The sequence below is a fragment of the Theropithecus gelada genome, chromosome 12 (assembly GCF_003255815.1).
Source record: "Theropithecus gelada isolate Dixy chromosome 12, Tgel_1.0, whole genome shotgun sequence".
Lineage (NCBI taxonomy): Eukaryota > Metazoa > Chordata > Mammalia > Primates > Cercopithecidae > Theropithecus > Theropithecus gelada.
The window spans coordinates 31,235,024-31,253,397 of NC_037680.1; the positions used below are offsets into that span (position 1 = coordinate 31,235,024).

General features: G+C 38.8%; 1 protein-coding gene and 1 pseudogene across 1 annotated transcript in view; one reads left to right on the forward strand and one right to left on the reverse strand.

Annotated features, from left to right (window-relative positions):
- Nucleotides 1-3,567: 3,567 nt before the first annotated feature.
- Nucleotides 3,568-18,374, reverse strand: part of STAM2 (signal transducing adaptor molecule 2) — a 61,497-nt gene continuing 46,690 nt past the window's right edge. Inside the window, exons 12-14 of the mRNA XM_025405374.1 lie at nucleotides 13,221-13,374; nucleotides 10,780-10,949; nucleotides 3,568-7,457 (exon numbers count right to left, since the gene is read on the reverse strand). Of these exons, the coding sequence (XP_025261159.1) occupies nucleotides 7,229-7,457; nucleotides 10,780-10,949; nucleotides 13,221-13,374 (553 nt within the window). The 3' untranslated portion in view covers nucleotides 3,568-7,228. The remainder of the gene's footprint in view (nucleotides 7,458-10,779; nucleotides 10,950-13,220; nucleotides 13,375-18,374) is intronic.
- LOC112636409 lies at nucleotides 16,664-18,325 on the forward strand (annotated as a pseudogene).

The following is an 18,374-nucleotide window of genomic DNA, read 5'->3' on the forward strand; positions in this document are numbered from 1 at the left end:
AGGGTATGTTATAGCAGTGTCAAAAAGTAGCTGGTAAAAGCAGAGTCTTTTCAACAAATCGTACTGGGACAACTCGATACCAATACGCAAAAAACTAAAGTTGGACCCAATACCTCATACCATGTACAAAAATTAACTCAAAAGGATCCACAACCTAATTATAAGAGCTAAAACCATAATAGTCTTAGAAGAAAACAAAGGAAATACTCATGGCCTTAGATTTGGCAATGGATTCTTAGACATAACACCAAAAGCAAGAGCAATACTAAAAAAAAAAAGAAAAAAAAAAGAACAATAAAAGAGGAAATAAACTAGACCTAACCAAAATTTCAAGCTTTGGTGTGTCAAAGAACATTATCAAAACAACTCAACGACAGAGACAAAAAACTTGATTACAAAATGAGCAAAGGCAGCTCCAGGGGAGGCTGAGACAGAAGGATCACTTGAGCCCAGGAGATCAGGCCAGGCTGGGCAACACAGCAAGACTCCACTTCAAAACACAACAAAAACAATGGGCAAAGGACTTCTCTAAAGAAGATACCAGACTGGGTGCAGTGGCTCACGCCTGTAATCCCAGCACTTCGGGAGGCCGAGGTGGGCGAATCATGAGGTCAGGCGATCCAGACCATCCTGGCTAACACAGTGAAACCCCGTCTCAAAAAAAAAACTAGCCAGGCGAGGTGGTGGGTGCCTATAGTCCCAGCTACTCAGGAGGCTGAGGCAGGAGAATGCCGTGAACCCAGGAGGCGGAGCTTGCAGTGAGCTGAGATCACACCACTGCACTCCAGCCTGGGCAACAGAGCAAGACACTGTCTCAAAAAAAAAAAAAAAAAAAAAGATACCTAAGTGGCTAATAAACATATGAAAAGATGCTCAACATCACTGGTCATTAGGAAAATGCAAATAAAAGCCACAATGAGGTATCAACTTTATCAACTTCACACCCAGTAGCATGGCTATAATAATAAAAAAAAGGAAATTAGCAAATGTCAGTGAGGATGTGGAGAAATTGGAAGCCTTGTGCATTGCTGGTGGAAATGTAAAATGGTTCCGCTGTGGAAAAGTTTGGTAGTTCCTCAAAAAGTTAAATGTAGAACTACCATATGACCCAGTACTTCTACTCTTATGTATCTAAAAGAATTGGAAACTGGTATTCATACACATGTACACACACATATTCACAGCACCCTTCACAACAAAAAGTAAAAGTAGGCTGGGCGCGGTGACTCATGCCTGTAATCCCAGCACTTCAGGAGGCTGAGGCGGGCAGATCACCTGAGGTCAGGAGTTCTAGACCAGCCTGGCCAACATGGCAAAACTCCATCTCTACTAAAAATACAAAAATTAGCCGGGCGTGGTGGCACGCATCTGTTAATCCCGGCTATTCAGGAGGCTGAGGCAGGGTAATCACTTGAATCCAGGAGGCAGAGTTTGCAGTGAGCTGAGATCATGCCACTGCACCCCAGCCTGGGTGAGAGAGAGACTCCGTCTCAAAAGGAAAAAAAAAAAAAGTAAAAATAGCACAAGTATTCACCAAAAGATGAACAAACAGGCCAGGCGCGGTGGCTCACGCCTGTAATCCCAGCACTTTGGGAGGCCCCGAGGTGGGCAGATCACAAGGTCAGGAGATCGAGACCATCCTGGCTAACACAGTGAAACCCCGTCTCTACTAAAAATACAAAAAAAAAAAAAAAAATTAGCTGGGCGTGGTGGCGGGCACCTGTAGTCCCAGCTACTTGGGAGGCTGAGGCAGGAGAATGGCATGAACCCGGGAGGTGGAGCTTGCAGTGAGCTGAGAGCGCGCCACTGCAGTACTGCCTGGGTGAAGGAGCGACACTCCGTCTCAAAAAAAAAAAAAAAAAAAAAGAGAAAAGACAAATTGTGATATATACAATGGAGTATTATTGTCATAAATGAAATGAAGTACATGCTACAATAAAAATGAACTGCAAAAACATTAAATAAGCCAGACACACAAAAAAACTGCAAAAACATCTGAAAAAAGAAGGCAGTTGTGCCTGCCCAACACTGTGAATGTATTATTAGGTTGGTGCAAAAGTAACTGCAGTTTTTGCCATTACTTTTAATGGCAAAATGCCACTGACCTGTTCATTTTAAAATGGTTAATTTTATGTGAATTTCACCTCAATTTTTTTAAAGAAGTAGTCAGCTCCTGAGACCAAAATGTAATCAGTATGTCACTGACTTAGTGTAAAGGTACTGGAAAACTTTTTTTTTTTTTTAAAAGAGATTTTTTTTTTTTTTTTTTTTTTTAAAGAGATGTGGTTGACCAGGCAGACCTCCAACTCCAGGCCTCAAGCAATCCTCCCATCTCGGCCTCCCAAAGTGCTGGGATTACAGGGTGAGCCACAACGCCCAGCCAACTGGAAAGCCTTTATTAGGATATAAAATGGTGTAAAGCTAAGAAGAAGACCAAACCTCCATTCTTGAGTAGCTTTTGAGGGGGAATATCCATCCAGTTTTTTTGTTTCTTCTTCATCTCTGTTTGGCTTTCGACATTTCTCCTGTCATTCAATAACTGCTGCTCAAGATGAGCAGAGGAGCAGATGAAAATGCAAGTCAGTTATAATCTTACTAACTGTAAACACCTCTGGCATAATGAAATCAATTGTTGAAATGTAGATGTGGTATTTAAAAATCAAGAAATAGGATTATGGGATTAACAGAGGTCTTAGTTTCATCTACCCATGCAGTATCATTATAGTTTAGCAAAAATAAAAAGACTGCCACCGGACTACAGACATCTTTCTCAGAATTCCTGCCTCAGTTCTAAGCAATCTTATCAAAGTCTTGAGTGCTTGGTACCCAGATTTCACTGTACACTTTTACCCATGTCTGAATTCCCCAGGACTGCTGTAACAATTAAACAACCGAAATTTGTTCTCTCACATTTCTGGAGTCTGAAATCAAGGTGTTAGCAAGGCCATGCTCCCTCTGAAGGCTCTATGGAGGGAGGAATCCTTTGCCTCTTCCAACTTCTGGTGATTCCAGGTAGTCCTTGCCCTCTGGCAGCATAACTGTAACTTTCACTGCCACCTTCACATGGCCTCTTTTCATTTGTGTGTGTCTTCTCTTCTTGTAAGGACACTAGGCATTGGATTTAGGGCCCACCCTAAATCCAGGATAAATTTGCCTCAAGATCCTTAACTAATTATATCTGCAAAGACCCTATTTCCAAATACAGTAGTTCACCCTTAACCAGGATTTCACCTTTTTTTTTTTTTTTTGAGATGGAGTTTCATTCTTGTTGTCCAGGCTGGAGAGCAATGGCGTGATCTTGGCTCACTGCAACCTCCGCCTCCCAGGTTCAAGCGATTCTCCTGCCTCAGCTTCCCAAGTAGCTGTGATCAGTTATGTGCCACCACACACAGCTAATTTTGTATTTTTAGTAAGAGACAAGGTTTCACCATGTTGGCCAGGCTGGTCTCAAACTCGTGACCTCCCAAAGTGCTGGGATTACAGGCGTGAGCCACCACGCCCGGCCCACGATTTCACTTTCTATACTTTGTTACCCTAATTAAACCATAGTCCGAAATAAACACTTCATACATTTTAAGTAATTTTTATTAGAGTATATTGTCACAACTCTTTCATCTTATTAGTTCTGCTGTTAATTTAAGTGCCAAATTCATAAACTTTATCATAGGGGTACGTATGCATAAGAAAACAAACAGTATATATAAGGTTCAGTACTATCTGCGGTTTCAGTCATCCACTGGGGATCTTGCAAATGTATCCACCACAGATAAGGGTGGGGGTGGGGGGTGGCTACTGTAAAGTCACATTGTGACAGTCCAGGTGTACATGAAATTTGGAGGGAGGCTATTCACTGTATCACATAAGCAACATAATGCCTCTTTTGACACAGTAAGATTTTTTAAAAAGACTCAAATTTTAATTCAGCTTGATAAAATTTGAATTCTTCTTCTGGGGAAGTTTCTTTTTGAGACAGGATCTCACTCTGTCAGGCCAGAGTGCAGTAGTGTGATCACACCTCACTGCAGCCTCAAGCAATATTCCCACCTCAGCCTACTGACTAGCTGGGACTACAGGTGCACTACCACACCTGGCTAAGTTTTAAAATTTTTGCAGAGATAGGGTCTTGCCATGTTGCCAGGCTGGTCTCAAACTCCTAGCCTCAAGCGATCCTCCCACCTCAGGCTCCCAAAGTGCTGGGATTACAGGCATAAGCCACTGTATCTGGCCTCTGGGGAAAACTTTCAGAAATATACCTTTAATTTTTGAAAGAAAACTAAACCAAACAACAAGAAAAAAATCAAATCTCTAAAAGTAAGTATTCCCATTTATTTACTGGCTAAAACTGATGATGAATGAAGAAAAAGTACCTTCTGATAGAAATAAAGCATTATAGATCAGTGCTATTTATAATTTATTACTTGTTAAAGTAACTTCAGCTTTCTCATAACAATTCAATAAGCCCTCTCCTAGAACTCAGGAGCTTTTAAATTTATGTTTTTTACTAAGAAAGCCTTTTTAAAAAAGTCCCTAAGCTATATGTTTTTAAAACATTTAAAATTGATTTTTTACATTTTGAAAGGTGAAATTATAATCATCTTCAAAACATACAGTAAAATGTATTAGGTAGTCAAGTATCAATTATTTCAAATAGCATGACAATTTAACTACAAATAATTTCAAATCCTAACAAATATAATTACCTAATGTTTAAGTAATTTTATAAATAAATTACCAAATTAGAAGACAATATTGATTGACTACATTTTACAAACTATAAGAATATATCCCACACTTCATATATTTTAACACCCCAGGGTATTTTTCTACATTAATAAAATTCATTCTATTATAAATTTTCAGGAATTCTTTCTGATGTACCAATATTTCATATGAAAAAGCAGAAGCTATTTTTTTATTTCTGATATAAAACAGTAAGTATGAACCCAATGTAGAAATCTGAAGTTAGACAATTCCTTTGGCAGAAAACAATCATAAACAGGTCTTAATATAAATAGAATCCATAAGCTCATAAAAAGGAAAAAAATAACCCTGTGTTTCTTAACACCGAAAGAATCATCAGTACACAGATTTAAAATCATTTTTATCTTTCGACAGCCTGCAACACAAAATTTATTACATATGGCAAAAAATAATTTTTAAGAGGGAAAAAAAAACTTCCGCATGTATAAACTTTCACTGATAAATGCCAATATATACTATATATATATATGTCACGTTTTATTATTCTAAAACTACATTATTTATAATGGCTGATCCCAATTTAGTGGGTGTGCAGTATTTATACTGGCTCAAAAACATGCTGAATTAAGCTTTTATAACTGAGATCACAATTATACATGAAATACACAAACATTAAAATAAGTTTATTAAATACAGTTTGGGAGAAAAATGTAAGAAATTCCATATATATGCAAATGTTGACTATTATCAAGAGCATCTTTGGATTTTTTAAAATGTTTTTTTAAAATTATTATTTTGTAAAGAACAGAAGATTTGTTTCCAAAAAGTAAGGTGCCATTCAGAAGTATATAAGTGAATTAACATAAAGGAAAATACTCAAAAACAGAACATGAAATATTAAAGGTTAAAACTTTCTGTTCAGTTATTTGTATCTGAAGTTAATGACATAAACTGAGCTTTCAAATACTGCTAATTTTTCCACTTAAATGTAGATCACGTACCATATAGACTATTTTGTTCTAGGATAGTTTCTTTGAAAAAGGAACATATTTATAATCAAATTTCTGTAGATAAACGGCAACATTTTCAGAGAATTAGCTTGAAATGGATTTAGTAGAAAGACTAACAGCTTTCTTTAAAAACACAAATATAGAAATCTTGCTTCCATGTAAGTAACTTTTTAAAAACTAATGTCCATTGTTTTTCCCAGTCTGAATGTTTCCATATGCATATGTATTTGCAATTTCTATTTTCCAATATGTAAAAAGTTGGTAGATAATGAAGTAGTGTGCAAATTTTTAGGAGAGAAAACAATCCCTATTTGTTTACTACCAAACTCCCACAGTTATATAGAATCTATTAGCACTATAAACTAACTCAAAATGCAGGCTGCAGAAAAACTGCTTCAATAGCCTCCCTATCAATCTGTCACCTTCTATGAAGTCATCATCTGCTATTATTGCACAGGCTGAGAATTACTTCTGAAAGAAATCGTCAATTTTTTCCAACAGCTTGGTATGTTGACAGCTTAGCAATGGTGCAAGTGATTTGACTTCTTTAAAAAAACAACACATCACTAAAAACACACTTATCATCCATGCTTGGTATATCTCACAACAAATTATTAGGAATGTCTCATGGCTCAAATTCACACGCAATCCCATAAAAAGCGTATGCAGCATCTCTGCACACCACATTCCAGGAAGGAAAACAAATGAACCATATCTTCATTAGGAATAGCCAAAGTCACCTGAAAAGGTTATTAGTGACAACTGTAAATACCAGAGATACATATAGGAAAGAAAATGTTTTTCCTCAGGGAATGGAAATGTTTCGTGGGATAATCCTTCACAGTTGGCATGACTGTTTGGGGGACTGACTAAATGCTTTATCACACATCTGCATTTACAAGGTCTTCACTGTTAATCACAGAAAACATTTTTGTTCCTTCCAGATTGCTCTTGCTTCTGTAGACAATTATATGCTAATTATTATTTAACGTAACAGTGAGAGCAAAAGTGACAATACTGCAAACACAACTGCAATTTAAGGAGCCAAAAAGAAATATGCTGGCAAGCTAAATGCTTACACACACACAAGTTAGGCTTTTAAAATAACAGTGTGTGAGAAACTGAAAAAAAATATTTCAAGTTCTTCAGTGCTCTTATGACATTTTAGGGGGAAACAGTGGTTTCCTTAAAATAATATTTTAATACTCCTATCTCATACTGTTTAGTGTCATAAGGCTACTTAAAGGGTATCTAGATTTATGTAGAGAAAACTGAAAGTAAGACAAAACTAACTGAAAGCATCTTTAAGCTGCCTCTGATCAAAAGATTGACTTCAAACAAACCGGACTGAAAAAAAAAACCTTTATGGCCTTGTAGAGTAACAGAGGTTTTTGTGCTTTATTTATTCATGGTCCTTTCGAGTTAAGAGGAAAAAAAGTTTTAATATTTTCAGGTTGGTATCACAAGGATTGAATAATACACTTATGAAGGCTTTCAAGAAAATGCTTGCTTTGTTTCTAAAGGAGAGGCTGCTGATGGTAATTTGTGTGCTGCTGTGCAACTGGATGAGCTGGAACTGTCACCGGAAAGCCTGCCAGTTGAGGCAAATTGGAAGTAGTGTTCTGATAAGATGACATATCCACAGACATCCCCATTTGCTGAGTGTAAGCAGTTGTACCAGTAGCTGACTGTAGGTTAGAGTTCTGGTTCATGTAAGTAGGATTGGAAACAGTGTCTTGTCCAGTGCTACAAACAAAATTTTAAAAAGAAAACTATATTTACTTTGCGATATCTAGGTTACAGTTAAGAGATCATCATGACAAAAATGCCTTTTCCATCTTCAAGTTTATGTAGCTCTGCTGTTCTGATTACAATTTAATCATTCCAGTCATTGAATACTGTTAATCAAATTTTCTTTCTTTTTTTTTGAGATGGGATCTTGCTCTGTTGCCCAGGCTGGGGTGCAGATCATAGCTCACTGCATTCTCGAACTCCTGGGCTCAAGCAATCCTCCTGCCTCAGCCTCCTGAGTAGCTGGGGCTATTTTTAAAAGATTTAAATTAGTCCAGACTAATTTAAAAAAATTTCTTTTTGTAGAGACTGGGTCTTGCTATGTTGCCCAGGATGGTCTCAAACTCCTGGACTCAAGTGATCCTCTGGCCTCGGCCTCTCAAAGTGTTGGGATTACAGGCATAAGCCACCATGCTGAGCTTGTTAATGTAATTTTTATATTGGTAAGAAGAGAGAGGTACTTGAAAACAAACAAAATGTAAGATTCTAAGACCAGTTTAACTTCCCTTCTCCAGAATCTCTAACCAAAAACATTTAGAAACCATCTGAGGAGATGTAAACTGTTCTTGACTGAAGTACCCTTGGCCAGTTGCAATGAGAATGGAGTCCTGGCTCAAGATGCCACTTTTAGCCTATATTCTCCCTCTGCAACTCCCAATCCAGCACAAAGAAGTCCGCCTCTTCTCTGTAAACCTCTTTCAAGCTTTCCTTCAGTAAGGACTTTCTACTTTTAAAAGGAAAACAGTGTAGTCTGCATAGGGCCCAAAATCTACCCTCACAATACTCCGAAACTATTTCTTTATTGACATTTCACAAACTAAGCTGAAAAATCACACCAAATTGCAAGACTTGTTTGTTCCTATAACTACTATGGCATACATTTCTCTTAAAAATATATATATAATTTTGGCCGGGTGCGGTGGCTCACACCTGTAATCCCAGCACTTTGGGAGGCCGAGACGGGCGGATCACGAGGTCAGGAGATCGAGACCATCCTGGCTAACAGTGAAACCTGTCTCTACTAAAAATACAAAAACAAAATTAGCCGGGTGTGGTGGCGGGCGCCTATAGTCCCAGTTACTCGGGAGGCTGAGGTGGGAGAACGGCATGAAGCCGGGAGGCGGAGTTTGCAGTGAGCCGAGATCGCGCCACTGCACTCCAGCCTGGGTGACAGAACAAGACTCCGTCTCAAAAAAAAATATATATATATATACACACACACACACACACACACATATACGTATACATATATATACGTGTGTGTGTGTATATATATAAATAAAACAGGCGTGAGCCACTGCGCCCGGCAGTTTTAGGGCTGTGCTCGGAGGCTCATGCCTCTAATCCCAGCATTTTGGGAGGCCAAGGTGAGAGAATTGCTTGGGCTAGGATGGTTTGAGACCAGCCCAGGCAACATGACTATACCCATCTCTACAAAAAATTAAAAACATTAGCTGGGCGTAGTATGTGCCTGTGGTCTCAGTTACTAGGAGGCAGAGGTTGGAAGATTCCTTAAGCCCGGGAGTTGGAGGCTGCAGTGCACTATGATCACACCACTGTACTCCAGCCTGGGTGATAAAGCTCCATCTAAAAAAAAGTTTCAATAAAAAAATTACATAATTTTTTTTCTTTTTTTTTTTGAGACGGAGTCTTGCTCTGTAGCCCGGCCTGGAGTGCAATGGCCGGATCTCAGCTCACTGCAAGCTCCGCCTCCCGGGTTTACGCCATTCTCCTGCCTCAGCCTCCGGAGTAGCTGGGACTACAGGCGCCCGCCACCTCACCCGGCTAGTTTTTTGTATTTTTAGTAGAGACGGGGTTTCACCGTGTTAGCCAGGATGGTCTCGATCTCCTGACCTCGTGATCCGCCCGTCTCGGCCTCCCAAAGTGCTGGGATTACAGGCTTGAGCCACCGCGCCCGGCCAAAATTACATAATTTTAAATTCCACCAAATATACTGCTTGCAATAAAAGATAATTAGTTTCAACACTACACCACTTTTTTCTCCATAATTCCTAGTGTTACCAAGGACAGCAAAATTTTATATTTTATTCTAACTGAACACTAATCTGAACAGATTTATTTAATATTCATAAAATATCTAAAATTCATACTCATGGAGTTTGAGGGTGGGAAGGGACCTTACAGATCATCTACATATGATTATATTGAATGAACATTTTGTATGGTTAAGCAAAGTGAATAGAAAGAAAGATTTAAATACAACTCTCAGAGTAGAAGTGTTTTTATTAAAAAACAGAAATACAGGGCTGGGTGCAGTGGTGCATGCCTATAATCCTAGCACTTTGAGAAGCCATAGCAGGCGGATTCCTTGAGCTCAGGAGTTTGAGACCAGCCTGGGCAACATGGCGAAACCCCACTTTGACAAAAAAATACAAAAATTAGCAGAGCATGGTGGTGCTCGCCTGTAGTCCCAGCTATTCGAGAGGCTGAGGAGGGTGGATAGCTTGAGACCAGGAGGTCAAGACTGTAGTGAGCTGAGATCATGCCTCTGCACTCTAGCCTGGGTGACTGAGTGAGACCTTGTCTTAAAAAAAAAAAAAAAAAAAAAAACCCTTGTTGGCCGGGCGCAGCAGCTCACACCTATAATCCCAGCACTTTGGGAGGCTGAGGCGGGTGGATCATCACGAGGTCAGGAGTTTGAGACCAGCCTCACCAACATGCTGAAACCCCGTCTCTACTAAAAATACAAAAACATCAGATGGGCGTGGTGGCACCTGCCTGTAATCCCAGCTACTCAGGAGGCTGAGGCAGGAGAATTGCTTGAACCTGGGAGGCAGAGGTTGCAGTGAGCAGGGATCTAGCCACTGCACTCCAGCCTGGGTGAAAGAGGGAGACTCTGTCTCAAAAAAACAAAGCAAAACAAAAAAAACCTGAACTACAAATTCCACAGTTCAAACACGCTTCTTTTTAAGGGTCAAAGTAACCACAGTTTTCTAATTTTTAGGAGTACATGCAGACAAATAAGTCTGGGGCTACTTCACAGGCTGATTATAGCACAGTGCTAAGCACACAATAGGCTTAGTCTCATAAAGGACAATTAGCTTTATTTTGTCCCAGGGATGCAGACTGTAAGCTTAAGGGCGGGCAATAATCTCAGTATGGGTAGCAAAGCTAAGGTAACACCATTCCACTTCACAGGATTATGAATAAACAGTTCTGTAACTTCATCTTAATAAGGGTCTATATATTCCCATTCTGAAAATCTAGGAAAATTAACACATATAATTATAAAATTAGCACAGCTCCCAAAACTTACCTTAAATATGAAGTTTGAGCAGGCTGTGTTGTCACTGAGGAATTCACATTTGGAGGCAGAGATCTCAGTGGACCAATCTGATCGGGTCCTAGGCTATAGCTTTGGGCAACAGTTACTTGGTGAATGCTCTGACCCATATAGTTTCCACCATGTGATTGAACTGGATATGTCTATTAATCAGAAAGAAAAAGTTGATTCACGAATCTCCCAAACATGTGCCTAATAATATATTTAAAATGTTAAAAGACTTAAAGGAAAGAAACTATGTCTTTGGGAAGCAATCTGATTCTACCAATCTATCCATCTTAGAACTAAAAGTGGTGAGCTGTCAAATCACAGTGCCATATCTATGGAAATTTGATTTGTTTGGCTGTTCTTTTATTTTTACAGAGAGCTGGGAGAAAGACAGGTGGTATACTTTTAAGTAGTGGATTGCCATCTATCCAGGTTGCCTATTACTCAGTAAACATGTCTTGTTGTAGAGCCACAGAAAACTGTACACTCCCTTGAAGGGAAGCCCACCATCACTTAAAGTCACTATAAGAATGATAACCTTCTTTACCCTCATCCCAGGATGACTCATCCAACTCCTTCCTAAGAATGAAACTTAAAAGAACAAGCTGAAAAAGAAACGGTATAAGGATGCCAGGGCTTCCCTGGCAATGTCTACTTTATCTCTTACCTTTAAGACAAACAGGACAAAAGTAAGGAAGAGTTATTGGTAAAAGACATGTATCCTCAGGAAAGAGCAAAAATGGTTTAGGTCTCTTTGGACATTTATATGTGCCCTACTTATTTTCAGGACAACAGCTCCTTAAGGACAGGGTCTACCACCTGTCTACTATATATAGCATCAAAACAATGAACACATTTAATATCATATCATACCATAATGATCATCAATCCAGTTTTAAATTAAGCTATTTTTTAAAGCAAAGACCATTTATCTGAAAATTTAGAATGCTAGAAATCCCAAATAAGCTATATTAAGTACAATCACATTACCTCCTTAGTAGACATGTAACAATCTACTGACAATAGGCTGAGACTGTGAGAATCAGCTTCTTCTGCAGTTTAGGGTTCCTGAGTAGCCTACACAGATACAACTAACTTGTTACCCCAATTGCTTCTAGTAGAGATGTATTTTTGTCAAATTAGAATAGAAACTTTTGAATATTTCAAATGCTCGAGTGAACAGTGTAGATACAGATTATGTGAGGAATCAAACAGAAAGTTAACTTTTCAGAGAAATGAGTTGTGCTTGGCAAAACGCAGTAAGTAGAATGCAAGTAAACACCAAAACCTGACACAGAATAGCAAATAACCCTTTACAGACACATAAAAAAGCCAACACAGTTTTATCATACAACGATGCAGACACTGCTTTTTGTCCCACTTTCACAGCAGCAGCAAACAACTCTGAAAACAGAAGCAAACTGAGTAACTCCCAAATGTCTTTTGCAGCCAGAAATCTTTCTTACCCTCCTAATTTTCAAAAAGATCAAGGCATGGCACATTTGATAAATGTATCTTGTCTGACGTGACAGTTACCATAGTGACTATTCTTTTTTTACTTAACAATTATGTTGTGTCAAGTCATCTAAATTATTCACCCACATTCTACCCTTTCTCCTTGGTGTCTTCTTCACATGTACCTTTAGATACCAGTGTTCATAAATTAACATGCATTTTGCTCATCCAAGCTCATTCTGAATTCAATTGGCTAACTGGCTGAAATTTCAAAATGCTTCTGAATGGGGATACTGACAAATATAAAGTATTCACTTCATATGGCAAGCACACAAAAAAGGTGAAAAGTACTGGAAAAAGATGGCTTACGGATGTTCATGGATGGCTTATGGAGTCTGTACCTCCTAGATGTGTATCATATCTTTGCTATGCACAAATTTTTAACAATTTAAGTCATGCAGCTAAGTAAAGGAAGTATAAAGCATACTCTAGAAGTTCATTGTGCCTGTTAATAATCATGTGAGTCAAATAAATCTTTATGGAAATTTGTAAAGAAATGTTAAATCTTGTTGAGCAGCAGCAAAGTGTTGGTACCTGGGGAACTTCTGATATGCTAGGTACCATCCGAAATCAAAAGCTTTATACTCCACATTTACAAAAAGGATTTATACTTACATAAAAGATTTATGCTTTATACTTACAAAAGCATATGAAGAACCAGAACTACCCTCACATACTTAATGGTCTTTTCATCCATGTTAAAACTGAACTATAATGTATTTGTGAAATGTCAGTATCTGTCTAAGTTGTTCTGGTGAATGTTAATTGTTCAGTCAATATTTACTGAAACAATCAAAGATAAATTTTATAATTTACATACAAAAGAAATCTTAATACTATGCTGTAAAACACTTTCTTTTACTTTAAAACTTGTTTATAATTTAGAAAATGTTCTCAAAAAACATGCTCACCTGCATTGGAACCCCGGATGATGCAGGTGGGTAATGTGCTGGAGGGTGGAGCTTTGAATAGACTGAGTACACTGGTGCTTCATTCACCAATTTGTTATATAGTTCCAGAGCTTCCAGGACTTTTACATTCAATTCAGACAATTCTGAATGCTTCCTGGTGTAGAAGAAAAGTATTATAATACTCTTCTAGTTTTTAGCATCTGTTTAGTAATATGAATTATTTTTTAAATTTAGCACAATTTCTATTCATATATCAAAAGGCTATTTTATATTTAATGAAAGAATATTCACAAAGGGAAACTGAGAGGAAGAACTGCTTAATCCTTGTAATAGCTAGCCTGATACTAAGGCAGGAAAATAGGGTCTGGAGGCAGGGAATCTAAGGCTGTTTTTCAAGCTGACTTCTTGTAACTACACTGAAAGGAAAACCAACCCTAACTTTCCACACCTAAGTAACAAAAGGACCAGAGGCTGCTCCCTTTGCAAACTCCCCACGTTTTCTGTGCAGCAGATGGGAAATTGGGTGTCCGAAAAAAATCAGACTGATTACAAGTCCAGTCTTCGTTTGCAACTTTGTAACTTCAGCCTCTGAATGGTTGCTGTCCACAACCAGCCTCTGAATGGCTGCTCCAGGCTCTGAATGGTTGCTGTCCACAACCAGTCAGACTGACTGTGGGCGGAGTCTTCCTTTGCATACAAGCATAACTGTAACTTCTCCCTAGCCTCTAATTGGTTGCTTTTTGCAACCAATCAGATGGTTGCACAGCACTGTGACCTTTGTAACTTCATTTCAGCCTCTGGTTGGCTGCTTTCTGCAACCAGACTGATCGTGAGCTTCCACTTCATTTACATGAGGTGAGCATGAAGCGGCCAATGGGAAACTTCTAGGGGGTACTGTACTTGGACCCAAGAAGGTTCTGTATCCGGGTCCTTAAGCTGCTGCTCAGGCCCACTCCCACACTGTGGGGCGTACTTTCGTTTTCAATAAATCTCTGCTTTTGTTCTTCTGTTGCTTCGATCTTTCTTTCCTTTGCTGGGCATTTTGTCCAATTCTTTCTTCAAAATGCCAAGAACCTGGACAACCTGCAGTCACAATCCTCTACCAGTGACAAAATGACTTTATAATATTAGGGAAAAGTCCTTTCCATGCCTCATAAAATGCAATCAATTCATAATTTTGGTGCTGAGAGAATTTACTTTCACACATTCCAGTTTTATTTTGAGAATTCAATTATTAAAAAGAAAATTCTCAATTTGGGTAAGAATCTGGGCCTGAATTATAAATCTCAATAAAAGAAAGTACCCAGGCAAGGCCCAGAACCTCTATGAAGTACACGATATGATGGAAATTTAAAAACACTTGTTAAAAAAAAAAAATCACACACATTTTCATTTGTTTATATCCATAAAAATATCAACTGAAAAAAAAAAAACCTACTTAAATAATTACCCTTGAAAATCCAAGTAAAAACAATGTGTAAGACTAGTCTCTACAGCTCGTTTGTTGGTTGGTTTATTTTGAGAAAGTAAGCAAGCCAATACTTTATTATGTAGTAACAACAAATCCAAATAAAAGCATCTTCAAATATGACCAAGAAGCTTCAGAGCAGACTCTTCCTACTTGAAACAATTTTGTCTGTTCCCCTGGGAGTAATAAAGAACTCTCTTTGCACTGTCAAATTTATAATAGTTAAGCAACCACTTTTCATCTGGCCTGAAACATCCACAAGCCTTTTTATTGAAATGTGGTTCTTTCTATATAAACACAGAGAGGCAACAAGCAGAGGCACACAGACACAGGACTACCAAGTAAACAGCCACTGAGTCCTATCAAGATTTGTCACTTTTCTTCTACTAGTCTTTTACGTCTGAACAACAACAAAAACTTTGTTCCCTCTCTGGTAGGAATGACTGCATTAAGCAGGTCAAACTCTATTATCAAAAATAACAGTTACGAGCCACCCAGAAAGCTACAGAAATTAGTGCCATGCTAACAAATGCATAACTAAAATTTAACTGTAGGAAATCCACAAAACCCAGTATGTTGATGAAACAACAGAAAAATGCAGTAGAAAGACGTGATCACTGTGTTTGAAATCCCCTTAAAGATTTGAGACACAATCCCAGAGTAATAAGGCAAAAGAGCAACTTGATCAGATGGTAGAAAATTATCTTTGGAGGACAGGAGGAAATAAGATTAGAATAGTCTGGAACATAGTTAAGGCCAGACTATGAATCTCTCTTCAATAAATCTACCTAAACTTTTTTGGAGTCAATTTACATGTTTACTCAATATAATTTCTTAGGGTGATAAAATGCTACAAAATTTCATTCTGTAAAATGACAGAAATGAAATGTACAATTTAACTTTCTAACAGTAGAGTTGTTTTTCTCAGCAGGAATAACAAACGCAATGATCCATTCAAGGGAAAAATTGGTATTTTATTCATCTTTGAATACTTGACAAGGGTAAATAACAGTCAATAAGAATTTGTTGAAGAACAGGAAACATTTCCACGAACAGGAGCTGCATCTGCAGCTGTGGCCATGGAACAAGAAAAAATGCCAGTTGGCCTATTCAAAAACTGAAACTGGTAAGAAAACTGGTTAATGATTGAGTTCTCACTCAAAAAATTAACATCAGAATGGTCACTTTGATTTTTTTTTTTCTTTTGAGACAGGATCTCATTGTGTCACCTAGACTGGAGTGCAGTGGTGCAACTGTGGCTCACTGCAGCCTCCTTGACCTCCCAGGCTCAAGCAATCTTCCCACCTCAGCCTCCCGAGGAGCTGGGACCACAGGTGCATACCACCAAGCCCAGCTAATTGTTAAAATTTTTTTTTTTTAGAGATGGGGTCTCACTGTATTGCCCAAGCTGTTCTCAAATTCCTGGGCTCTGATGATCCTCCCACTTCAGCCTCCTGAAGTGCTGGGATTATAGGTGTGAGCCCCCACACCGGCCTCACTCTGACTTCTAATTCTTCTAGATCTTTTCCTTTAACAAAATTATTTTTATGAACCAAAAATAAGATTAAATTGTCATAGCTTCTGCCGTTTTTCATTATATATTATAATATCTGTTCATATCAAGGGATAATTATCAAGGACAATGATTTTCATTGTAGAATGTGTGGACACACACTCAGTCCTCCATGTCCATGGGGTCTGCATCCGTGCACTCAACTTCAAATTGAAAATACAAAACATTAAAAAAAATTGTGTCTGAACTAAACATACAGCCACATCTATAATACTTTTTAATCTTTTCCAGTTTGATTATTCACTAACCATTAACATCCTGCATTGAAACAAAGTAGATGTGTAAGGAGGTATTTAATGCTTTCTCTAAAATATGGCAAAACTACTGTCAATTGACACACAGGTTTTTCATTTCTTTAGAAAACACAACACATTTATTTTTAAAATGTCCCCTGGAACAAAGATGACAATCTCTGGTGACTAGGAAAAGTCCTGCTGCTACTGCACTTCTCTGGTAGAGGCAGAAAAGAAGTAGTTTCTGTTCTCCTTCTTATTTTGGCCCTATCTAATCTCTCTTTCTTGTGCTGTTTATATATTAATTCAATAAATACCACTAGAGAGGGATGATGATGGAATACCAAGCCCTATCCCTTGTTTTCCTTTCACTAAGGGTTCTCTCTCTGACTTCAGATAGAGAGCTGAGAAATAAGGGAGCAGAACCAAGTTAAAAGCTCAACCTTGAAAGTCTACCCTTCAGTGTTGCTGCTATTTTTAAAGGACAATAAGGGCCAGGCACAGTGGCTCATGCCTATAATCCCAACACTTTGGGAAGCTGAGGCAGGAAGATCACTTGAGGCCAAGAGTTTGAGACCAGCCTGGGCAGCACAGCAAGGCCCTGTCTTTAAAAAAAAAAAAAAAAAAAAAAAAAAGATGGGTGTGAGCCTGGGTGCAGTGGCTCACACCTGTAATCCCAGCACTTTGGGAGGCTGAGGTGAGTGGATCGTGAGGTCAGGAGTTCGAGACCAGCCTGGCTAATATGGTGAAACCCCGTCTCTACTAAAAATACAAAAATTAGCAGGGCATGGTGGCAGGCACCTGTAATCCTAGCTACTTGGGAGGCTAAGGCAGAGAATGGCTTGAACCCAGGAGGTGCAGGCTGCAGTGAGCCGAGATTGCACCACTGCACTCCAGCCTGGGTGACGGGGCAAGACTCTATCTCCAAAAAAAAAAAAAAGAGAAAAAGAAAAAGAAAAAGAAAACTACGTAGGATAAAATTAAAAGAGCAATAGAAACAAAGAAATACAAGGACAAGAAATGAAAAGAGAAGACATGATTTAGCTTCAAATACTAGAGAAATTTCATTTTAAAATTTTTATAAGTACCACTTCTCATAAGAATTCAATTCTTGGCCAGGCACGGTGGTTCACGCCTGTAATTCCAGCACTTTGGGAGGCCAAGGTGGGCAGACCATGAGGTCAGGAGTCCGAGACCAGCCTGGCCAACATGGTGAAACCCTGTCTGTACTAAAAATACAAAAATTAGCCGGGTGTGGTGGTGCACGCCTGTGCTAGCTACTCAGGAGGCTGAGGCGGGAGAATTGCTTGAACCTGGGAGACAGAGGTTGCAGTGAGCCGAGATCGTGCCACTGCACTCCAGCTTGGGCATCAGCACAAAACTCCATCTCAAAAAAACCCCCCAGAAAACTGTTATCTTCAAATAAAAAGCACTTGACTCCCCAGCTATCTTGGCAGCTGCTCTTAGTTGGGGACCTTCCTGGACTTAAGGCAGGATAGTCTCAAAGAAGAGGAAAAAGTCAGTGGAGTTGATCAACTCTAGGCTCCAAATCGTTATGAAAAGTGGAAAGTATGTGCTGGGGTAAAAGCAGACTCTGAAGATGATCAGACAAGGCAAAGCAAAATTGGTCGTCCTCACTAAAACTGTCCAGCTTTGAGGAAATCTGAAATAGAGTGCTATACAATGTTGGCCAAAACTGCTGTCCATCACTACAGTGGCAATGATGGGCAGAGCATGCAGAAAATACTAGAGAGTATGCACACTGGCTATCACTGATCCAGGCAGTTCTAATATCACTAGAAGCATGCTAGAAGAGACTGGTGAAAAGTAAGCCATGCAAAATTTTTATTCTTTTTAATTTTTTTTTTTTTTTTTTTTTT